Here is a 26,367-nt window from a genome sequence, read left to right on the forward strand (position 1 = left end):
ATCTCACTGTGACCCTGAGCAATGGTACAAACTGTGCACACATCTCACTGTGACCCTGAGCAATGGCACAAACTGTGTACACATCTCACTGTGACCCTGAGCAATGGTACAAACTGTGTACACATCTCACTGTGACCCTGAGCAATGGCACAAACCGTGTACACATCTCACTGTGACCCTGACCGATGGTACAAACTGTGCACACATCTCACTGTGACCCTGAGCAATGGTACAAACTGTGTACACATCTCACTGTGACCCTGAGCAATGGCACAAACCGTGTACACATCTCACTGTGACCCTGACTGATGGTACAAACTGTGCACACATCTCATCGTGATCCTGACCAATGGTACAAACAAAGTCTGGCCCAGATCTTCAAGTCAATGTTGGAAATGATGAATCCAATGCAGACTGCATTGTAAACCAACCACTTACAATTGTCCTGGAGCCTTTGGAGATTGTGATGCAGGCTCCAACAGGGATGCAGAGGAGAACAAAGTCAAACAATTTACAATTCTAAATCCCGTCAAAATCACAATCCTTTAGCTCATCATCAACTAACGACACTTTCCCTGAAATCTGTCCTAAGAATCATAGAATTCCTATTGCATCAAAGCAGGGCATTTGGCCCATCAACTCCACACCGCCCCTCCAAACAACAATCCACCCAAACCTACTCCCCCACTCTGTCCTGGTAACTCTGCATTTTCCATGGCTAATCCATCTAGCTTGCACATTCCTGGACACAATGGGCAATTTAGCACGGCCAATCTACTTAATGTGCACATCTTTGGACTGTGGGAGGAAACCAGAGCACCTAGACGAAACCCTCACAGACACTGGGAGAATGTGCCAACTCCACACAGACAGTCACCAAGGATGGAATCAAACCCAGGTCACAGGCAGTGAGAGGCAGCAGTGTTAACCGTTAAGTCACCATGCTGCTCTTCTCACTTTATCAGCTTTGATGGTTTTACATGGCGCTGTCAATTTCCCACCAAAACACCTCTCCCATCATCCCTCTCCCTACAACACTTACACCCCATCCATCCCCATCGTCACCTCCAACTCCAACTATTCACCCCCTCCACTGTTCAGTATTTACGAGGGGTAGGTGAACACTGCTGGGATGGCAAGGGCACATTATGTCAAGGCATGCAATGGGTACACACAGGCAGGAGGGATTGGGAAGTTACTGGAGTATGGAGAGATTCCAGTTGATTTTCTTCATGCTGTTCAGCTCCAAATACATCTGTGTAAGAACTTTGGTAAGTATAAGTAAATTACTGATGTAGTTGTGCGTTTTGCCATCTGATGCACTGTTGTTGGGACACAGATCAATCTAGGCAAGGTAAAACTAGCAATCTAGATTAATTTAAACTTCTTACATAAGTACCACAGATGCACGTATGCTGGGACTTCCCCGGAGCCCCAAGGCCCATCTGTGCCCAACTCTAACCTCCATCGTGCAAAAGGGTTTGTCAAAAAAATCCTTAATGAAAATACTTGCATGAGCTGTACAAATCTTCCAAATATATTGTTTAAACAGGATAATGAAAGAAAAGGCAAACATTTAAACCCAAACAAAAGATCGTGACATGGAAGCTTGTTTAGTAAGCTCATTCACAGAAGTCAACATCTTCATGTCTTTATTTACTAAATAAGCTCTTGTGTCAGATCAGTAATTTTCTCAATATGCCAGAGGTTTTGTGAACAGCAGGTGTCAAATACTAAATAAAGGTTGGAGGCCCACAAACAAGCAAAATGGAAAGCAGTGAGTCAGTGTGTGGCACAAAAGATATTGAATGAGCTGTCAACTAGTCAATGCGGGTGCCACTTGAACACACAAAACCAGCACTTGAAGAATCTGAGAATCAGTGTGACATAAATATACTGATTAACTGCTATTCTGAGGAGGCCATTCAGCACAAAGTTTTTGAAAAGTTTTAAAAAGAAACTTGCACAGGTACCTTAATTTTTTATCTTCCAGTCAATACAACTCAGTTTCAAAGAAAAGCAAAAGATTTCTTCTGTGCAAACTGGTCAGTAACAATCCTACTGGTAAAAAAAAAAGAATTCTGAATGCTGGAAACCAGGAATAAAAACAGAAATCGCTGCTACAGCGGAAAGTAGAGATAATGCTTCAAGTCCAGTAACCTTTCTTCTGAACAGCAATTTCTGTTTTGGAATCCTACTAGTAAGGTCAGGTGCTCCTCTGTTGTGTAAGTTGCTGTATAAACATTAGGAGCGGCAATTCCTAAATTAGAATGGTGACCACACTTCTGAAGTATTTAATTAGCTTTCAAATGCATTGGGATGAAATGATGAGATAACAGACACAAACAGGTGTACGGAAACATGTATCTTTCTTTTCAAGTGGTGGAGTTTGCGGAGTATGTGGTGAACTCATTTTCCAAATCGTTGATCAAGACACATCAGTATGACGGCAACAAGCTGGATACTTTTGTCTGCTTATTTTTACCTTTGAATCCTTGGCATAATAAAGCGTCCTTCCCCGCAGCTTGAAGTATCTCCTTTTCCAACGTTGAAATGAGCTGGTTTGCTTCAGTAAAAATCCTTCTTTTATACTTGTCTGTAAAGAAATGAAAACACAGCAGTGAAGGCAACTGAAGAAATACTTATGCTTAAAATAAATTGTGGCCAGGCTATTACATGGTGGCTCTACTCACCATCCAGAAAGTGGCAAGGAACTTTACTAAACCCTCAAGGCCATGATCAGAGTGACCATTCTCAGGTCTGAAGTCATGCCCTCCAATCTCTGAGGCATAAGGTAGCTTCAGCCGGGACTACAGGAGGTTCTGGAGCAGCAGATTCAAGGTGAGCCGGTCAGGCAGCATCCGAGAAACAGGAGATTCGACATTTCGAGCATAAGCCCTTCATCAGGATTCGTGATGACAAGCTTATGCTCAAAACGTCGATTCTCCTGCTCCTCGGATGTTGCCTGACAGGCTGTGCTTTTCCAGCACCACACTCTGATCACCAGCATCTGCAGTGCTCACTTTCTCCAAGATTCAAGGTGAGTGCAGACAAGTGAAGTCAGGATAGGAAGAATTAACCAGACAGGCCTTGTTGGGTTGGTTTATAAGTGGAGCTTTCGACTGGAGGTAGTATTTGCTAAGCATGCTCTGCCTGGGACACAGAATATCATCTACACTATTCCTTCTTCATCCAAGACTGTCATTATTGTAATTCATTCAATTATACATTCAGGCCAGCATTTATTGTCCATCCATTAAGAAGGTGGTGGTGAACTGCCTTCATGTGTCACTGCAATTTACCTGCTATACATAGACCCACCATGCTCTTCAGAAGGGAATTTGAGGATTTTGACCCAGCCACAGTGATAAATTTCCAAGTCAGGGTAGTCAGTGGCATGTATTTTCTGCTCTCGACTTTCGAGATGGAAGTGGTCATTGGTTCGGAAGGGGCTGTTGAAGGATCTTTGGTGAATTATGTGCATCTTGACGATAGTATACACTGCTGCTACTGACTGTCAGTGATGGAGGGAGTGGATGTTGTGCCAATCAAGCAGGTTGCTTTTTCCTGGATGGTGTCAAGCCTCCTGAGCTTTGTTAGAGTTGCACTCATCCAGCCAAGTGGGGAGTATGCGATCACACTCCTGACTTGCCAGGTATGAAGTTGCATATGGTGGCCCACAGAGCCTCATGGATGACCAGTCTTGAATTGCTGGATCTATTTAAAGTCTGTCCCATTTAGCACAACAATAGCGCCACATGACACGACAGAGAGTATTCTCAATGTGAATGTGGGACTTTGTCTCCAAGAGGACTGCATGGTGGCCACTCCTACCATCATGGACCAGATGCATCTGTAGCTGGCAGATTGGTAAGGATGAAGTCAAGTATGTTTTTCCCTCTTGTTGTTTCCCTCATCACCTACCACACATTCAGTCTACCAGCTAATGACCTTTAGGACCCAACCAGCTTGACCAGTCGTACTGCTGCCAAGCCACTTAGTGGTGGACATTGAAAACCCCAGCCTGGGTACATTTCGTGCCCTTGTCACCCTCAGTGCTTGCACAAAGTGTTCAAATTTTACTGGGCCATGTCCCTACGTGATATGGTGCCCAAGCAACTCTGGCAAAACCTGATAGCACCAGGTAGAGGACCTTAAATGGCCATTTATTGGGGTAGGGAGGCTGTAAAATTATGGCCAATATTCCTATTGTACAGAGCACTGTCCATATGTGTTGTAAATGCGTAAGCAGTGTGCAAGCATGAACACAATACAACTTCACAGCTTATCTTTCACTCTCCATTTTCAAGAGAGAAAGTTGTGCATTTAATAATTTAAGAATAATTCAAGCCTCTCTACCCTCTAGCATGAGCTAAAAAGACCACACAGCATTTTTTCAAGATTAGAAAAGTTTGTGGGAAATATTTATCTCTAAACTAACATTACTAAAATGGGCGATCCATTTGTTATCACATTGCTGTTTGTGGCAGCCTGCTATGTGTAAATTGTCTGCCACACTTCCTACATGCCAACAGTGACTACACTTCAAAAATATACCGACTTGGCAGAACAACTATTTGGGATGTTCGAGAGACGATGAAGTGCATCCTATGTACGCAAGTCTTTATTTCTAGTAATGCCAGCCTGCACCAGCAGCCAAGATCTGCAATATGGAAAATAATACCTCAGACAATATCTATGCTACATCGATTAACACACAAACATCATTTCTGATCATGAGGAAATAAAATTATTGCGAACAGCTTATACCTTTACAAACTTCTCAGATAAAGAATTTAACACTGTTGCATTTTTTGTTTGTTTGCTTCTCCATGTACCTTTTCAATGATAATTTACCTGCACTGACTTAATTCCTACTCCAATCAATTCTAATGTCTAAATAGATAGATGTTATCCTAATGTTGATGTGCTGTGTATTTTCTTGAGTGCTAAATATTTTCTGCAAGCAAGGAATAAACAGGGTCCCTCCAATATTTTAAAAAAGCAAAAATAAAATAACTCTTTTTAAAGATTCTTGAACAGCATCAGCTCAGTTGGTAAATGGTTCCACTTTTGCCCTCCGATTTAGCAGGCCAATGGTTCACACTACGTTTTGAACACAATTTAGCTTGACAGTCATGCTTTGGAGATGCCGGTGTTGGACTGGGGTGTACAAAGTTAAAAATCACACAACAGCAGGTTATAGTCCAACAGGTTGAATTGGAAGCACACTAGCTTTCGGAGCGACGCTCCTTCACCAACTGATGAAGGAGCGTTGCTCAGAAAGCTAGTGTGCCTCCAATTAAACCTGTTGGACTATAACCTGGTGTTGTGTGATTTTTTACTTAGCTTGACAGTGACAGCACAAGAACTGTTGTTTCATTGAACAATGCATTTCAAATGTGCCATTAAAACATTATTATTTGGCTTGTTCTAGTAAAGGTAAAAGATATAGAACATAGTACAGCACAGTGGGCCATAATTTCGGTCCACGACGTTGTGCGGAGCAGTTATCTTAATCTAAAATCAACCTAACCTACACACCCCTCATTTATTGCTGTTCATGTGTCAGTCGCTTAAATGTCCCTAATGTCTCTGACTCTACTACCACTACTGGCAGTGCATTCCACACACTCATCACTCTCTGCATAAAGAACTTACCTCTGACACCTCCCCTATACCTTCCTCCAACCACCTTAAAATTATGACCCCCTGTGACAGCCGTTTCTGCCCTGGGGAAAAGTCTCTGGCCATCTACTCTATCATTACAGTGTGCCTCTCATTACCTTGTACATCTCTATCAAATCACACCTCATCCTTCTTCTCTCCAGTGTGAAAAGCCCTAGCTCACTCAACCTTTCTTCAAAATACAAACCTTCCAATCCAGGCAGCATTCTGATATATTTCCTCTGCATCCTCTCTACAGCATCTACATTCTTCCTATAATGAGGCAACCAGCACTGGACACAATATTCCAAGTGTGGTCTAACCAGAGTTTTATAGAGCTGCAGCAAAACCTCATGAATTCCAGAGTTTAGGAGTCAGGCAACTTGAAGAATGGCCACCAATGGTGGAACAAAGGAAATCAGGGCTACTCAAAGCAAGAGAATGAGAGGACTGCAGAGATCTCAAGGGGTTGAAGGTATGAAAGATATTGCCCAAGCTTTGCATTGGTCTTGAAACCACAACATTCTGACTCAGAAGGAACAGTGCTGTCACAGCCATTCTTGAAAACAGAAAGGAACGTGTGAAAAGTCCCCAGAAGAATCAGGCCTAGGCGAACAGGAGAAGGAAATGTGGGCAGCATTTGTGGGAAGTAGGAAGAGGAAAACAATACTGACTGGGATGGTAAACACAATAATTAGTATTGACTATAGCTTTAGAAGCAAATAAAATCTCGAGATATAAATTCAGCTTTCAGTTACTGTGACCCATGAGAATACGTGCCACAGTGACCAAATAAAGCACCTGTCATGGTGCTTTCCAATCTTTTACTCTAATTGTGTATGGACTAAAACTCACTTTTTTGACACATACTTGGTATCTTAGGCCTAAAATGATCAAAGGGTATGGGGGAGACATGGGAATAGGATACAGAGCTGGATCATCAGTCATGATCATATTGGAAAGAGGGGCAGTCTTGAGGGGACCGAATGGCCTACTCATGCTTCTGTTTTATTTGTTTCTATGTTTGTATCTGCATCTGAAAGCACTGCACAGAGACGCCTTGTCAAGCAAAATTTGACACCAACTCACAAAAGGAGTTATGAGCTCAGTTGACCAAAAGTTTAATAAAGGACAGATTAAGAGGGCGTTTTAAAGGAGCAGAGAGCATTAGCGAAGGAGAAGGGATTAGGGAAGGAATTCCAGAGCTTCGAACTCAGGCACCACTGTTTAAGCTTTGAAAATGCCCAAGGTATCAGGATTGAAGAGGTGCAGATATCCCAGAGATATGTGGTGCTGAAGAAGGTTACAGAAATAGGGAGCACAAGCCCATGGTTGGGATTAAGAATAGGATGAGAATTTTAAGTTCAAGACACTGCCAAATAGGGAGCCAATGTAGATCACCAAGTCATGGGTAAATGGAACTTGAAGCAAGTTTGGATATAAGCTGAGGCGCTTTGGATGAGCTTGCGTTTACCTTAAATTTACAACATACACTCTGGTTATTCATCCCTACAGGTCCATACCAGGGTTTGTGCTTCTCAGGTACCTATTCCCAGTTATTTCATCTCATCCTACATATTTAATCCTCGATTCCTTTCTCCATCAGATGCTTATTAACCCCCTCTCATTCACTGAATCAACTAAACCCGTGCATATACATCATGAAGTATTGATCAGAAGTATAGATGAATGAAAATTCTACAGGACACATTTAATCTGAAACCTCAGTATGATCAATCACAGTTCTTTGTAGCCAATGCAAAACATCTTTTATTCTACTGCAGTACTCAACATTAAGAAAATAGGCAAAGTGTTCAGGAATTGGAACTAAGTGCAGTTGGCTTCAACAGAACAGCTAACACTAACACATGCTAGTTCCTACTGTACTATAATTTCTGTATGAAATGCAGTTATATGTGCTGTTAAAGTGACAAATTACACTTGGATAGAAGATAATCATCACATCTAATAAATTATTTTGGAAGCACAATCACTGTTCTGTGACAAATACAGCATATGAGGCCTTTCTGGTTACTTCTGCCTCCCAGCTTTCATCCTAAAGTATCTTCAAACAGATATTCAAGTTACAAAAGGTACAAAGGTACCAATCATTCTGAACATCATGTGCTGCGTTAGTCTAAGTGTCAGCTAATCCTGAAGATCTTAATCACTCCTTATTTCAAAGATTATTTATGAATCAAATATAAAAAGCCTTGGTTTGACATCACTCAAAAGTATGGAGACATGAGAGATGATCACAGAATGATATGCTATAGAACAGGCCTTTTGGCCCACTGATTCCATACTGCCAAAACAATTGCTAGTGCCCACACAAGTCCCTCTTTTCCACAGAGGGCCCAAAGTCTTGAATGTTATGACACTTCAAGTGTTCATCCAAGTACCTTTTGAAGGCTGTAGGTTACCTGCCTCAACTTACCCTCCCCACCCCTGCCCCTGCCCCCAAACAGTGCATTCCAGACCCCATCACTCTCTGGGTGAAAAAGCTTTCCTCAAATCCCATCTAACCTCTTGCCTTTCACTTTAACTATGTGCTTCCTTATTATTTACCTTTCAACTAAGAGGAGCAGCTGTTTTCTATCCACCTTGTCGATGACTCTCATAATCTTATCTGCCTCTATCAGGCCATACTTCAACCTTCTCTGCAGCTAAGAAAACAATCTGAGTTTATCCAGCCTCTCCTCATCACTGGAATGCTCCATCTCAGGCAACATCCTGGTGAATATCCCCTGCACCCACTCCAATGCAACTGAATCCTTCCTATAGTTTGATGGCCAGAACTGTGAAATCACCAAAGTTCTGTACAGCTACAAAATAACCTTCCTGTTCTTATAATCTATGCCTCGACTGATAAAGGCAAGCATCCTATATGCTACTTTCAAGACCATAATAGCCTATCCAACTCTTAGTCTGTGGACTAGAACCCCAAGATCCCTGTTTCTCTGAGCTTCCTAAAATGATGGTAAAATTGATTGACAAGGAAAATAGAAAAATTCAAAGAAAGTAACCGTCAGGAATAACTGAGCAGACAAGCACTAATTCACCCGTGTAAATTGAGAAGGGTGAGAGTTGTCCTAAAGAATTCCTTAATTCAGAGGAGAGTTTCATGCTGCCCCACCGTCCGATTTGCCTAGAGCTCAAAACTCCCAGTGAGCCTTTTTCCCATGCTCTCACCCACTTGTCCTCAATTACATAGCATTCCCATTATCCCAACTGAAGCCCTCAATTGGCTAATTAAGGGCTGCTTCACACATTTGGAGGCCAGCAGAACCAATAGAAGCCTGGAAGCTCTCATCAAGAATCTTTGCAGTGTGTAACATCAGAAGATGCACAGCAACAACTCACCAAGACACCCTCAACAGCATGTTCGCAAGACCACTGCAAATCGGGAAGAACTAAGTCAACAGATACACAGGAACACCACCATCTAAGATCACCCCTCCAAGCCACACAACATTGTAACCTGAAATATACCATTATTCCTTCAGTGTTGCTGGGTCAAAGCTCTTGAACGACCACATTGTAGGTCTACTTACACCACATGGACTCAGATAATTCAAGAAGGCAGCTCATGACCACTTTGTCTAGGGCAATTAGAGACAGAAAATAAATTATGGCTCTAAAGAAAAAAATTGGCATTGGGTTCTGTACGATAAGAGCAGCTTTGTACTCAGGTTGGGTGCTGGGGATAGAGGGGGAGCAGTAGTTCTACAATACTTCAAAGTTTATATGAAAAAGACTGGGCTCATTTAAGCTACAGTGAACAAGTATATGGCTCCTGATAAGTGTATTATATGAACTGGAAAATGTAAACCAAGAACTTTGAAAGGGGCTATAAGTCACAGGCTTACAGCTAATCAGAAGTTTTCTCCAAATGACCTAATAGCTAAAACCAAAGAGCAGAATGTGGAGCTTGGATTGACTATTGGTTTAACGCATATGATTCATTACTATGTAGAGAAGGATTTGCCTAAAAGTGTACACAATCAAAAAATCTACACTGTTAGACTTGAAGTACTGGATGATGCTACAATTCTATAGTTTAAACAGAGCATTACAAAGCTCTTATAGGAAAATGTAGATAATGATAAAATAATTGGAGTTCACTGTAGTGATAGAATTAATAGAACTGATCTGTAGATACCTCATTTATGCAGAAGAACTGGACCCTGAAACATCAATTGAACTTTTCAAAAATGATCGCGACCATAAAATGGATGGAGATGTAAATTTGACTGACCTTCACAGCAGACTAATGAGAATTAATTTAGGAAGTGACATGTTTGATGCAGAGCCGGAACTAAAACAAAAAATACTGGAGCCTTTCATTTTGCATTATTGTAAAGGACCACATTGCTCAAGACTGCTGCTCAATGATTGTCCAGAACCAGATTCACAATGTGGCTCATCATATGGAACTCTGCCTCCTTCTGCTAGAGATTTTGACACTCCCCCGTTACAACAGATGGAATGACAGGCCTCACCCTCTTTTTCCACTACCATCTTCATTTCTCTATGGCAAACACAGACCACTTTCCCATCTTGATGACTTTGCACCAGAGAAACAGGATGGACATTCCAGACTCAACAACTTCAAGAAGTACATAGCTTGGAAGAAAATTCCCACTGGCACAGTAGATAGACACCTAATTTTACAAGATTAATAGGACCTCAAGATCACTTCACTTATGAGTTCAAAAGAAAACCTTATTCTTTTCCAGCAGAAGAGAATTATAATGACAGAAATCTGCACCATATACCATTTTTATGCAATTAATACAATCATGGTGAGCCATTAGAGCATGTTCCCAGTCGAAGTGAACTCCGAGGTGATTGTAATGTTTTAAAATATAACTGGAACTAAATTACTACCTTTCATTTTAATTTTGGGGATGGTGAGTGCATATATTTTTCATAAAAGTTTGCTTTTCCAAACTTGAATACTGAAGGACCATAATCCTTCCCTCACTTATTGCCTTTTAATATTTCTGTTGAATTAGAATGGCAAAGTTGAAAAGAAAACTGTTAGTTATGGCAACATAAAGCATAAAAGCAGACTGCTGGTTTTGTTTTTTTTTCATACGATCACTATCTATGTGAGCTTTTTGTCTTGATTCCAGGTTTATTGGAAGTGATTTTCTGAGCACAACAGATTGTAGATAGGGTTTTTAAAAATTAAATTAGAGATCTTTAAAAAAGCAACATCCTTGCATTGCCTGTTATCTAGTTAAGTGATCATGTGACCCAGCATTCAAAACATTGACTGCTTGCTATTTATTACATGAAAGAATAAAAGTCAAAATTGTGCTCAGTGAGGTATAAACATGGAGTAGGTTTATCCACTTCTATGCAGATCACTTACAGAGCCAGGAATATAGATAGCCATAAATAATTTTTAACAAATATTCAGGAGTAACCTCTTTATTTAGAGAGTGCTGAAATCAGATACATTAGGGACATGCAAGCGATTCTTGGATAGGCACATGGATGATAGCAAAATGAAAGGTATGTAGGTTAGTTTGATCTGAGAGTAGGATAAGAGGTCAGCACAATATCGAGGGCTGAAAGGCCTGTATTGCGCTGTATTATTCTATATTCTATGTTCCACGGAAATTGCTAACAGAAGAAGCAAATGAGATACATAGCAAAACATGCATTTAAGGGGAAACTGGCTAAGTACACAAGTGAGAAAGAAATGGAGTGATATGCCAATAGATTTTAGTGAATTAAAGTGGGAGGAGGTTTGCATGCACAGTAAATAACAGAACAGACTAGTTGGACCAAATGGCCCATTTCTGTGCTCCACATTCCAAGTAACTCAATGAGCCTGTCCTACCAGCCTCACTACAGTCATAGCATCATAGAGCTGTACAGCATAGAAACAGATCCTTCAATCCAACTTGGCCATGCTGACCAGATATCCTCAATAAATCTAATCACATTTACCTGTACTTGGCTCATATCCCTCTAAACCACTCATTTATATACCCATCCAGATGCCTTTTAAATGTTGTAATTGTACTAGCCTCCACCACTTCCTCTGAGGAAGCAAATGTGGCAGTGGTAGCGAGTTTGTTTCAGGACATGGTTGAAGAGCTTCAGGGCAGAGGAAATGACCTGGGAGTTGCAGTGGGAGAGGGACTCCCTGAGATTCTTGTAGAGAAAGGAGGAAAACTTGTTCAAGGCAGACATCCTTGCAAGAGGATTCGCAGTAGGGTTAAAATCAATGAGGTAAAAACAATGACTGCAGATGCTGGAAACCAGATTCTGGATCAGTGGTGCTGGAAGAGCACAGCAGTTCAGGCAGCATCCGAGGAGCAGTAAAATCGACGTTTCGGGCAAAAGCCCTTCATCAGGAATAAAGGCAGAGAGCCTGAAGGGTGGAGAGATAAGCTAGAGGAGGGTGGGGGTGGGGAGAAAGTAGCATAGAGTACAATATTTTTACTGAAAATATGTTGCTGGAAAAGCACAGCAGGTCAGGCAGCATCCATGGAACAGGAGAATCGACGTTTCGGGCATAAGCCCTTCTTCAGGAATCTGCCCGAGGCTTATGCCCGAAACGTCGATTCTCCTGTTCCCTGGATGCTGCCTGACCTGCTGCGCTTTTCCAGCAACACATTTTCAGCTCTGATCTCCAGCATCTGCAGACCTCACTTTCTCCGACAATATTTTTACCTCCACCACTTTCTCTGGCAGCTCATTCCATATATGCACTACCTTTGGAATGAAAAAGTTGCCCCTTTTTCATTTTTTCCTCTCTCACCCTAAACCTACACCCTCTAGTTCTGGACTCCCCTATCCCAAGGAAAAGACCTTGCCTATTTGCCCTGTCCATGCCACTCATGATTTTACAAACCTCTATAAGATCACCCCTCGGACTCCGACTCCCCAAGGAAAACAATGCTTGTCCAACTGCAGTGTTACAGCCCAACTGTGACACATATACTTGAGTTAGGCTGCTTCCTGGTGCTAAGACATCACTGAATAACATTACAAACAAGGAAGGAAATCAAAAGGCCCACATCTCTAACCTTTTACGTGTACTTTACGTTTACCCACCGTGTATTTATACACTGCTTTCAATTTATGTTTTAAAAGCTGTGGTATAAGCTGCTCAAATCATCCAGTCTGTACACCGACTGCTACCACTGAGCAGCTGACAGTTGTATTAGTTGCAGGTCACTGATCTACTATTTTTAGCTGTGGGCCAACAGAAAGTCATCCTTATAAGTCTGTGCCATCAGTAATTCTACAAGAGATGACACAGACCAGAAAATTAGCAAAGTCTGGTCCAATTTTTTTTTCAGCTTGAGAGCAGCAGCTACTAGCCCAATGAAACAGAAGAAAAGAATTAAAAATTTGAACAATTAAAGGATCCAAGTGATGAGATAGTGTGTAGGGTGAAGAACATAACAGTGGAAAATCAAAACAATTAATCCAGCCAAACATATTAAAAGCACAGAATGTTCTTATTTTAATCTGCAACAACTCTCTTGGAAAACAGAATGGGATATTTTTTGAGGCATGCCCACCATTAAGATAATTAGTTGTGACCTGGGATCATGTTTTACATTTTGCTATCTGGGGCATATATTCCCTAATTAACTTGTTGCCAATTACGAGACAAGTCTTTTCATTCAGGAAAAAGTATTCCTCAGAACTAAAGATGAAATATAGAACATAGAATTATGCAGCCTACAATGTTGTACCGAATATGACACCCAATTAAAGTAATCCCTTTGCCCGCCCTTGGTCAATATCCCACCATTCCTTGCATATTCATGGGCTTATCTAAAAGCCCTTAAACAATTCCTATTGCATCTACCTTCACCACCACTACCCCTGGTAGCATGTTCTTGACTCCTATCAGTCTCTGTGTAAAAGAACTTGCCCCTCACATCTCTTTTGAACTTCTCCCTCTCAATTTAAATGTATTTCCCTTAGTATTAGACATTTCAACTCTGGGAAAAAGATTCTGAATGTCAATCCTTTCTATGCATCTCAATTTTATAGATTACTTTCAAGTCTCCCCTCATGCTCCGCTGCTCCTGAGAAAACAACCTGAGTTTTTCTAACCTCTCCTTATAGCTCATCCCTCTGTATGTAATGCTGTTCAGGGTCCTGCCATTAACTGCATACTTTTCCTTAACATTTGATCTCTCGAAGTGCAACACCTCACACTTACCTAGATTAAACTCCATCTGCCATTTCTCCACCCACATATGCAACTGAGCTTTATCGCATTGTATCCTTTGACAACCTTCTACACTATCCATAACTTCATCTTTATGTCGAGTGCAAACTTATTAATCCACCCATCTATATTTTCATCCCAATTCACTGAGAACAGCAGAGGTCATAACATCCACTGGTCTACCCTCATCAATTACCTTTGTCGCCTCCTTGAACAACTTAATCAAATTAGTCTGTCTGCAGAGATTTCAAACTCAATCCTGTGATACCAATTCTCAGCAATATATTACAATTCACGAGGTATCCTATTTTTGCCACATAGTTGTTCCTGCAGCGGTTCTCCAATTCTGAAGTTTGACAGCAAAGGGCTTATCCAGAGAATGTACTTGTTCACACAATCGCTTGTTACTCAATCCTTCCGCCTCTGGAGGTAGTATAAGAATGGATTCCCCCTCTTCCCTCACCCCAACACTCCTCCCACTACATTTTTTAATCAATTTTTCATTACTGCAATTTCTTAATAAAGTTATAATGTTATTTGCTTTTATTTGGACCTCTCACTTCCTGCTGCCATTACCTCTTGTACAATTTTAGTCAGGGCTGCCTCTTCCAGTTTTGCTCACTGCTTCAATCTTAATCTCCTGGAATCAAGCAACTCTCATGGTATAACTCAGTTCTTGGTCAAATCTTGCACGTTGCTGCTACAAAAGTTGCTCTATACCTAGCCTCCCCCACCACTTCTTTCAGTACCTCACACAACCTCTGAAGCCTTAATCCTGGCACTACTTACTTTCTGCCTCACTTCCAGAGCCAGTCTCCTCTCACTTCCTTTGTTAACAGACTGAGTGCTCCAACAGCAAAGCCCAATACATGTCTGCATCAATAACATCATTGTCCGTGATGAATAAAGCTTGCACTTATACAGGACCTTTCCCAACCTCAGCATCATCGAAATTAATTTATAACATTTAAGAAGCTCAACACCATTGAGGACAAAGCAGTCAACTGGCAACCATCCACCACCTCCGACATTCACTCCCTCCACCACCAACACACAGTAGCAGCAGGGCGCACCATCTAGAAGGACAAAACAGCAGTTACTTGGCAACACCACCATCTTGAAGTTACCCTCCAAGCCACAAATCAACCTGACTCAGAAATATATCACCTCCACTATTCCTTTATTGTCATCATCTCCTTTCCTATCAGCTCTGTGGGTGTCGCTACACTGCAACAGTTCACCACCATTTTCTCGAGGGCAGTTAGGAGTAAGCAATTTCTGCTCACCTGACCATTGATGTTCACATTTAACAAACAAATTTTCAAAATGTGACCAATGCAGTACTTTGACACTGGAGCCCACTGACTGTTGTGACGTTGAAAACAGCATCTGCATATTTGCACGGAACAAGATTCTTCAAGTTGCAATGTTATGATGACTAATCATTCTTATGAACCCCACTTATGATGGTTGATGAATAAACATTGGCCAGGCTGCCAGTAATAGTGCCCTTGTTCTTCTTCAAAAGAATGTCTTGGTACATTTACATCTGCCTTAGAAGTCTGAGCTACTGTCTGAGGGATAGTACTTCTGATATTGCAGCACACTCCCAACCGAGTGCCAGCCTAATGGTGTCATGCCTCAGGAGTGGTGATTCATACCCTTTATGAACAGGAAGCTTTTTAACTGCTTGATTCTGGTCATTAGATATTTCAGTTAACGCAAGGGACAATGACATGATTTGACAAACAGAAGTATTTCAATAATTTGATTGGGGTGTGAACAACGTGCAACAATTTTTTTTCTCTCTGTTATAACAGCAAGAATATGGATTTGAGATCATAGCAAATGTGCTTCAATGCCAAGATCAGTGTGAGCAGGTAAAGGGGACATGGGAAAAAAGAATCCTGAAGAAGGGCTTATGCCCGAAACGTCGATTCTCCTGCTCCTTGGATGCTGCCTGACCTGCTGCGCTTTTCCAGCAACACACTTTTCAGCAAAGGGACATGGGGTGATGGGATAGGAAATAACAGGAAAGAATAAAAGATAGAGAGGGATAGAACAGAAAATACAGAATGAGGCCGATTGGAGGAGTAGAGGGGAGAACAACTGCTCAAAGAGCTGTAGAATAAACTGAACAAAGAGTAGCTGGATTGAACCTGAAATGGAGCCAAGAATGAGGATAAGAGAGAGAAGGAAGTTGGGTAAGAAGGGGATTGGAAGACCAGAATGAAGATTACATAGCTGGGGCCAGATCAGAATTGTAGATTAAGATAAATGGGTTGAGAACAAATTTGGGGACTGAATGAAGTGGATGGGAAAACAGGGCCCAAAAGAGAATGAGATTGTAGGGAAAACAGGAATGTGGAAAGCCTGGAATCTAGATCTACTAAAGGGAAAGGTGCTTAAAACCTACCTCAAAACAATGCCTAGATGAGGTTACAGGTTTGCAGAGAAAAGCAGACTGTGGAATTTGGATGAGAAAGCAAGAAGAGAATGAGAAATGGCATCTTAGAGAGACAGAAAAAGACAGGGAGAAAGAGGGGGAAGGAATGGGGACACATTGTAAAGATCAGTCTTTTTAGTTTTGTGATTCTTTTGAATTGCGAACTGAAATGAGGAAGAAGTGATTTAAAACAGTGTTTTAAAGGATCGCTTCAAGTCAGGTAACAAAAAGTGAGGACTGCAGATGGTGGAGATCAGAGTCGAAAGTATGGTACTGGAAAAGCACAGCTGGTCAGGTAGCATTCGAGGAACAGGAGAATTGACTTTTCAAGCAAAAGCCCTTCACCAGGAAACCTGACACTAAAGATAATCATCGTTAAAACAATTATTTGAACAAGCCATCATTGAAATTTGGGTTGCAGACAAATTGGAGCTAAAGAGTTGTATGCAGAAATTAATTCTCTAGTGACCAGGTATTGATGACAAAGTTCTTTTGCCTGCCAACAACCATGTGACTGGTCCTCTGTTAACTCAATAGCTGGCAAGAAGAGACAGTGAGAATTCATTTGATCTCCACCAGCTCAAGAGTTGCCTCTCTGTCACCTGCAGTCAAAATGCACTTGAAACGAAATGAAAAACAATTCATCTTCCAACAGCAGTTGTTGCAAGCCATGATGCTTAATGGCTAAGTCAGAGTCCTTTTATGTCTTTTGTAATCCAGTGAAAGACGTCTCACATGCGACATTCTGACCAGGATACAAATTACAAGGATGATCTCATCAACCCGTGAATCAGAATCGTGTGCTTTTGCATGTGTACTCTGTGCACACATTTGTGTCATGATCTGAGAGATGAAGGTAACATTTAAACAAACTGATATTTGCATATGAGGCCAGGCTTGGGAGTTATCTGCAGGTTGAGATTTGTTCAAAGTATTCGAAAGATAGTTCGACTCTGGAGAGATGTTCTGCTTAAACTGACGGGCCTCACAGGGAATTATGATGCTAGACTGTCGAACAAAAACAATGTTGAAAATACAGAAAGGGAAATCAGTGAACCAGTGTTTTTGTCAGATGAATGTGAAACCAACAGGATGAAGGTTTGAGTGCTCCTGGTTATCAACTTATTGAAGGGTCAGAGACTAGAATCTCAACAATAAAAATTAAGAGAATATTCCTTGGAGCTTACTGGAAGCTGTTTGCATTGTGTCTTCAGAAACCTCGCAAGCTACCATCCCATATGCCTGTGATATTACAGATTGTACAGACTGCTTAAGTGAACTGGCCAGGTTCATCTCTTATTTTTGTCTTCAATGAATCCCCTAAATGTGTCTGTCTGTCTGTCTTTGTGTTGGGTGAGTTTAAATTATAGACATCGATTAGATTATCTTGTTGTTTAACTTGCTCTGTTAAAGTTCTTGTATAAATAATGTATTGTTAATTTATTTGTTTTAGTTATTAACTTGGTGTCTACTATTGGTTATTCACAAAATCTGGAATTAGTTATTCAAAAAATCATTTGGGCACTTTTGAGAATCTTTCAATATTTTAATATGTTGCGAATGCAGGGTAGCTGATTTGATTTGGTTGCCTGTATTTGCCTAAGCATTTGAAATAAAAAGTAATTACTATTAAGTATCAAAACCTGGTCCATGCTTTCCATCAATCTGGGTCTGAAAATCAAGACAATTTGGGAATTTTGTGTACTTTTTAAAATGTTAAACCTTTATGACAGCTCAGGCAATAGCTAAGTTGGATTTCTATTGCTCTACCCCAGTGACTCATGACAACACAGAAAGACTGGGGAATGTACTTCACAAGAGAGAGCAAGGAGAAGGAATGGGGTCACAAGGTAAAACAGACTGGGGGATAAGTGTCAAACAGAAGGCTCAATGTCTGGGAATACGGATTACCGAGAGACTGAAAGTACAAGAGAGATGGAGATTACAGAGATAGAGAGGAGGAAAGACAGACAGAAACAAACACACAGGGGAATGGAGGAGAGAGGACAGCTGCTGAAAAACAAATGGACGTCTTACTCCAGTGACAATGACCAGTTACAGCGACCAGGAGAAATCTTACTCCCCAAATTGCTTAATTGTTAGATTATCCAACTGGGAAAAAAAACATTATTAAGGGCGAAAATAGTTCCTCCCACTGACTAAATGTCTGCACCAGTATTAGACTTGGCCCAGTGATAGCAGCTGGAAAACACTCTGGAGCTCTGAGCCTGTAATCCCAGCTGATATCTGCCTGGAATACCTTGAGAGTGCTGCAAAACTCAAGTTGTCACTTACCAAGAGAGACATTACACCAAAGACCATACTGCTTTGGAGACTAATGACATTATCTCTAGAAGAGCAGAGGTGTTCTCCTCGTATTCTGGTCAAATTTTATAACACAACAAGTTAAAAGTAGATTAACTGATCAGATTGCCATTTATGGAACTTTGCTTTGTGAAAATTATTTGCAGTATTTTCATATATTAAAACAGTCAATATATTTCAAAAGTATTCCACTGACTTCAGTATTTGAGGTGAGTTAATGTCATGAGAGACAAATAGTTCTTCTTTGGATAAGATATGTGCATTCATCCTCAGTGACCAGAATTACTTCCAGAGACGTATAATTACTCAGTTTCCAAAAATGTAAATGTTAGGACAAACTGATAAATACGTCAGAGCATCAGCCTCTCAACATAATAGTTTCCTTGCAGTACAGCATTCACAAGTGTCAATGTGGCATGAAGATGTGTGAAGAAGTAAGTGGAGAAAAGAAAAGGCTCAATATCTGGCACATCAACAGGAGCTCCTTGGAACACACTGTGATAGCAACATAATTACACTAAAGATACCAGATGGTTGTCAGTGAAAACTTATGGCTGCAATCCATTCGAGCACTCAAGATGATGTCAGAAATCACAACAGCGTAACTCAAGTATTTTGTTTATACCTTAAACCTTGGCTTTCATTCATCACAAAGTACTTTATTTATACGCAAAGATGAATTCAACAATCCTAAACTCCAATCAAACTCCAGAACATGACTCCAAATGCAATTTGTCAATATACTACAAGATACTAGAGATGCTGGAAATCTAAAATATCAGAAAATGCTGGAAAAACTCAGCAGAGAAATGAGCATCTATGGAAAGAAAAACTGACTGAAAGAAAGACAACATTTAGTGTCCATGACTACTCAAATAAAATTCCCAGCTGTAATGCACCAGACGATATCTTGCAATTACATATTGTGGGGTGAATTCACCAAATTGATGCTTCTAATGGAGAGCTATGACTAAACGTAGATTGAGAATAATTAATTTTAGAACTTGAACACCTTCCTAATGCCCTTTCCCCATCCCCCACATCACAGGCCCTGTAATGACCTGGACTGCTTTCACCACAGCCAGTTGATTTTCTTCCTCTCTGGCTTCTCATTACCCATCCCTTTGCCTGCCTGTCTTTCTCTCTGTCTCCACCTATTCACTTACTCATTTTAGTCTCCTCACCACCACCACCACCCCACCCCCTATCTGCAGCATAAATACCATCTTTTCCTCGCTATTAAGAGTTCTGAAGAAGGGTCACTGGAACTGAAAGGTTAACTCTACTTTCTCTCCAAAGATGCAGCAGGATCTGCTGAGTTTCTCAGCAATTTCTGTTTCTGTCTCAGATTTCCAGCATCCGCAGTTCTTTGTTTTATTCAAGTATAATTAAGATGGTGAAGAAGGTATATTGGATATGTTCCTTTAATCAGTTCAAGAATTGAATACAAGATGCAACTGTATACAATTTATGATCTAACTCTCAGACGGCTTCAGAGAAATCTGAAAGAGGTATTATTTCCTCACTCCTGCAATATCTTTGTTTCTCTTTTTTGTTTCCCTGATAAATTGATCTGTGAAAATAACAGAAGCATATCCCTTCTGCCCACATGCATAGATTCTCACACAAATCCTTCTGAACTAACTCCTCACTGAAGAATGAGGTTCCAGGTGAACCACAGACATGCTCTTAGTCACAGCAAATCCAAGACAGCACAAAGAGCTTTACACAGCCTCCATTGATATATCATAAAACTTTGGGAAATTTGGTGGTTGGTGGAATCAAAGACTTGGATATGCAGCAATTTCCTTTTTTACTGCTGTGGCTGTCCAGCTTTTTTTTTGTTTTTTCTGACTTCCAGCATACACAGTTTTTTTTGTGGCTCAGTGGTTAGCACTGCTGCCTCACAGCATCAGGGTCCCAGGTTCAATTCCAGCCTCAGGCGACTGTCTGTGTGGAGTCTGCACATTCTCCCCGTGTTGCGTGGGTTTCTTCTGGGTGCTCCGGTTTCCTCCCACAGTCACACAGATGTGCAGATCAGGTGAATTGGCCAAGTTAAATAGCCCATAGTGTTAGGTGCATTAGTCAGAGGGAAATGGGTCCGGGTGGGTTTATCTTCAGAGGGTTGGTGTGGACTGGTTGGGCCGAAGAGCCTGTTTCCACACTGTAGGGAATCTAATCTAAAAAATATTTTTTAAAACTGCCCTGCATGACAGTATGACACCAACCATCCTTAGCAATGGAGTTGGAGTTGGAGTTGGTGGCTGAGCCGGGACAGGCATCTGGCGAGGCTGTCTAATTGTGCCAACTCTCTTCACTGTCTACCTCAGCCTGGTCATGCAACCCACTCACTACCATTCAATCATGATTGGATGTTCAACTCAACAAGAAGCTCTTTAACTGCAATAGGCAGAGTCAAGACTAGAGTGATTCTCCACATCTTCATCGCTTATAACATGCCAAAGATAATGTAGCTGTGGCCCAGGAGGCAAGCAACATTCAGCCCTCAATCTTTTCAACTCCACATACAAAAGGATTGCTCATCTATTCAACATTAGTAACACCCAAAATCCTCCACCAGCAACCACACCTCTAAATACGACTGTTACTGGGGAGACCTTAGAAATCATTGGACACTCATCATATCTCAGCAGCTACTATTACCAAAAGCTCACCATCATAGATGATATTCAGTGTTGAATGGGCTGTGCCATCACAGCCTTCCAGAAATTGCACACTTGGCTCCTCGACAACAGAGATCGCCAGGAAAAGACAAAGATATCAATCTACAAATCTGTTGTCGTCACCACTCTTCTATATAGCAGTAAGACTTGGCTCAGCAATCAAAGGCACCTCTGGCCACTGCAGAATATCAAATAATCAGCTACTAAAGCAGACCCTCCTTTCACAACATAAGGATGTTATCCAACCTCACAGAGGGCAGAGAAGATGATTTAAGGACACCTGGAAGGCTGCATGGAAAAGGGGTCAAAGCTGAATCAGTGTGTATTGTGGGACGTGCTGCCAACCACGCTGCATTATAATTCAAAATTGATTGCATAAGCTTTGTTGTGGAGAAGCAACAAAAGTGGGAGAGAGAGAGAGCAGAACCTATGGTCTAGAAGTCTCCTTCATCACGGCAACTTATATTCTTTTTCCCCAAAGAATAAATTCATAATTCCTTGAAAGTGGAGTCGCAGGCAGATAGGATAGTGAAGAAGGTGTTTGGTTTGCTTTCCTTTATTGGTCAGAATACTGAGTATAGGAATTGGGATGTTGCAGTTGAACAGGACATTGATTAGGCCAGTTTTGGAATAGTGTGTGCAATTCTGGTCTCCCTCTTATAGTTGTGAAACTTGACACAGTTCAGAAAAGATTTACTAGGATGTTGCCAGGGTTGGAAGGTTTGAGCTATAGGAGAGGCTGAATAAGCTGGGGCTATTTTCCTTGGAGGCTGAGGGTCACGATGAGGGGCATGGATAGGGTAAATAGACATGGTTTTTTCACTAGGGTGGGGGAGTCCAGAACTAGAGAGAGGAATGATTTAAAAGGGAGCTAAGGAGCAACATTTTCACGCAGAGCTGGTGCATGTATGGAACAAGCTGCCAGAGGAAGTAGTAGAAGCTGGTCCAATTACAATATTTAAAAAGCACCTGAATGGGAAATGAATAGGAAGGGTTTCGAGGGATATGGGCCAAATGCTGGCAAATGGGACTAGATTAGTTTAGGATATCTGGTTGGTATGGACGAGTTGACCGAAGGTTCTGTTTCCAAATTATACATCTCTATGACTCTGAGATTCTAATTGTGACTCCAGCACTGGCTGACTGAGTCACCAGAGTAAACAGAAATCATGAAGCCTGGCAAACATTGTCTTTGTTTTAAGGAACTGATCGAGATGAAACCTTAGATCATGTCATCGAATTAGCTGCTTTTGCAGAGAAATAATAATTCTGCAGCCAACAAAGAACAATGTTAGTGGTGTGTTATCATAACTCTGAGTTGCTGAAGTATTCCATGTCAAGGCAACTAGTAGTTATGTTTATGCCACACTTCTAATAGGGAAATTACTCTTGATATAATTTCCTGTCTGCATATTTCCAAATCCAGCTTCTGTATGAAACCACAAAGAGGTTTTGTTCAATATCTGATGCGTTATAGAATTTACCAGCAATAAAATTTATGCTTTCTAAAGAAAGCTTTAAATGTCTTTCTTTCCAAAGCTCCTGTGTTAATGTAAACATCAATAACTCCAGAACAGCTGTAACCTAATCCTGATTATTTGACAGTTTAAAACTTTTATTGCTGAGGCCTTCTGATTTTCAAACTGAAGCCTGAAAAATGCCTCATAAGGTAAGGAGTTAGGATTGTCTGCTGTAGAGGATAAAGGAATCAAAATCTTCCACTCACAAAAACATGCATCACAAAAACAATCTCCTTCAAGCTAAATGACTCAATTTCCTTGAGTTAGGAACTGAAAATGCTGCAATTTGGATGGAAAAGAGGACGAAGTGGAGTCAATAAACCCCTCAAACCTATTCAGCTATTCAATTAGATTATCATTAATTTGTATTTAAAAATAAATAAGTCCCAAATCTATTAATATTCATATAAATAAAAATCTATTAATGGCACTTATAAAATTTTCATTTGACTCTGAGCTTCAACTTTCTTTTGGGGTTACTGATTTCCCAAACGCTTTTAATGAAAAAGTGATTCCTGACAATACCTCTCAAGGAGTGATCTCTCATTTTAAAGCTATGACCCATGCCACATCGAATGTGCCAGCTGAGTGTGAGGACTCTAACTCTACCTGGCTGGCATGTATCTGTCAACCAATTGGAAGTGAACAAGTGTCATCATTCTAACAGGAAGCTGACTCATCAGTTGCAACTTGGATGTGAGTCATCAGCTCTCCATAAAAGTAGGCAAGTTTCCCCATTACACAGAAAGTGACAAGACTTGCGAATGAGAAGATACAAAAGCAAACTTGGGAAATCAATACAACCAAGACTGATGCAATCTCTAAGCCTCTGCTGCCTTCCCAATGCTAATATTTGGGTCAGTTCCCCAAGAGTGGTAAGGAATCTAGGAGGGGAAGAATCCAGTTGTAATGGGAACCAACAGCTTGGTTAGTATTAAGAATGAGACTCTAATGAGGGAGTATGAACATCTAGGTACTAATTTAAAAACAAAACCACAAAGTAATAATATTCAGATTACTGTGTGAGCCACAACCAAATTGATCTGGAGTAAATAAGATTTGGGTATTGAATGTACAGCTCAAAGAAAGATTTAGGACAAATGGGTTTGTTTTATGGGGGTCTCAGCACTCATGAAAAGAGGGAACTCTACCATTGAAGAAAGTTTTAAACTGTCAAAGAAACAAATTAGATTACAGCTCTTCTGGAGTTATTGATGTCTGCATTATCACAGGAGGATTGGAAAGAAAGGCACTTAAAGCTTTCTTTTGTTTTTTTTCCCTTCCTTGATTTCTTTCTTTCTTGTTTTCTTTCTTTTTTGGGACAATCTTCACTCAAACTGCACTGGGATTAGCATAACTGGGACGATGAAGGTGGCTTTAAAGTGAATAGTGGGGGTACAATTACATGTGGGGATATTCGGAAATTTGAAGTAATAGGACAGGAAATAACAGTAAATGATAACCAGTCTGAGAGGAAGGGGAAAAGAGTGGAATAAAAAGACAGTGTATCAGAGTCAGGAAAATAATCATTTAAAAAAGTGGAAGTCTTCTTACCTCAATGCAAGCAGCATCTGCAACAAGACAGATCACAGAATTATAGGGTCATAGAATCCCTATAGTGTGGGAGCAGACCATTTAGCTCATCAAGTCCATATCGACCCTCCAAAGAGCATCCCACCAACCTATCACTGAAATCCTATATTTCCCATGGTTCATCCACCTAGCCTGCATATCCCTGACACTATGGGCAATTTAGTATGGCCAATCCACATCTTTTAGTCTGTGGGAGGAAACCATAGAACCAAGAGGAAACCCACACTGACACAGAGAGGATGTGCAAACTCAACACAGACAGTTGTCCAAGGCTGGAACTGAATTGGTACAGTGAGGCAGCTGTACTAACCACTGAGCCCCTGATGATTGATTTCACAAAAAGAAAAAAAATTATTAGCCATTTGGGAGATATGGTTGCAAAATGACCTTGGCTGGAACCTGGGTATTCAAGGATATGAGACATTTTGGGAGAATGGAAAAGAAGGCGGGTGGTTTTTGAAATGAAGGATAAGTAATAAGAAGTGATCTTGGTTTGGAGAATTAAAACGTAGAATCAGGAAGTGGAAATAAGAAATAGCAAAGAAACGAGTCATGGGTGGGGTAATTTATAGGCTTCCTAACAGTTGCTATACTCAGGAAGGGTACGCATCGCAGAATAATGAGGGCTTGTAAGAAACATACTGCAAAAATCATAGGTGATGTTCAGAGAGGTTGCGCCCAATAAATTGGCAAACATAGCCTCAATAATGAATTCACAGACTGTATCACAAAACCTGGCAAACAACAGCTTTGGTCACTCTACTTACACAATGGAGCAGATTGGGCCTACACCTATTAGATTAGAGAAGAAGAAGGGATGATCTTATCGAAGTACATAAAACTGAGGGAGCTTGTTGGCATAGATGTTGAAAGATTACTTAAGATGGTGTCTGTATTCGTGTTTGCGTTATTTGAATTGTGTAATACGATTATTTTAACTGTAAACCCTGTGGATTCATTCTATTAATACCTAGGATTTGGGATTCTACCAAGATCCAAACATCTGGTGGACTCGTCATTCAAGATTGAGACAACAATCTTATCTCTAGGTCAAATGTCTTCTTGAGAGTTCCTGTCCCACTCTAAAGACATGAACACAAAACCTAACCCTATCGTCAGCTAACCCAGTGCTGTTTTAAGTTTTGCACTGTCAGATATCTCACTTTTGGATGAGATGACTGACCTCACATGGGTGTATAAGATTCCACAGCATGGTCTAAGAGAAGACCAGAAGACTTATCATCAGCGTCTTGGCAATATTAATTCATCAAACAGCATCACTAAAATCGATTATCTGCTCATTGTCATGATGCTATTTGTGGAGCTTACAATAATCACTATGCTTCAAAAGAACTTTTGGGCATCCTGAGGTAATGATAGGCACTACATAAATTCAAGTTGTTGTTGATTGTGAATTCAAGTGGAAGCTGCAAAGGACAACTAGATCAAGAGCAGAGATCTGAATAGCTTCAGTGAAACACTTGGTAATTTTTACTATGCTAAAAGAGCTAACTGAGGGTCAATGAGCTCACATGGCAGGATGGACAAATTTTGATGTAGAGTCTTGCCAATAGCTTAAGTTCAATTCCCACATCAGTGGAGGTTACCACAAGGGACTCTCTTTCTCAACCTCCCCCCTCACCTGAGGCATGGTGACTTTTGAGTTTGACCACAACCAGTCATCTCTCTCTCTCTCTAATGAGACAGTATCCCTATGGTCCAGTAGTACTATGGTGACTTTACCTTTATAAAGCACATGTTATAATCTGGTATGCTTTCTGCCTCAAGTTAGAATGGAATTGGATAACTATTCAAAAAGGAAGAATATAAAAGGTTGCAAGAAAACAAGATTAGAGCAGAGAGCTTGAGTTGTAAATCCAGAACAGGCTCAGCTGACTGAATGCAGCATGGAAGTTGATC

At 40.8% G+C, this 26,367-nt stretch overlaps 1 protein-coding gene across 9 annotated transcripts in view; it reads right to left on the reverse strand.

Annotated features, from left to right (window-relative positions):
• The window catches only part of dgkh (diacylglycerol kinase, eta), a 566,607-nt gene that overhangs the window by 351,072 nt on the left and 189,168 nt on the right, over positions 1–26,367 (reverse strand). For 7 of the 9 annotated variants that reach the window (XM_043694440.1, XM_043694442.1, XM_043694441.1 and 4 more), the window contains one exon: positions 2,486–2,596. In XM_043694440.1, the coding sequence (XP_043550375.1) occupies positions 2,486–2,596 (111 nt within the window). Of the gene's footprint in view, positions 1–2,485; positions 2,597–12,541; positions 12,737–15,165; positions 15,275–26,367 lie in introns of those variants that run through there. The other 2 variants (XM_043694449.1, XM_043694444.1) reach the window with 2 other exon arrangements.

This window comes from Chiloscyllium plagiosum, chromosome 7, assembly GCF_004010195.1.
Source record: "Chiloscyllium plagiosum isolate BGI_BamShark_2017 chromosome 7, ASM401019v2, whole genome shotgun sequence".
Classification (NCBI taxonomy): Eukaryota; Metazoa; Chordata; class Chondrichthyes; order Orectolobiformes; family Hemiscylliidae; genus Chiloscyllium; species Chiloscyllium plagiosum.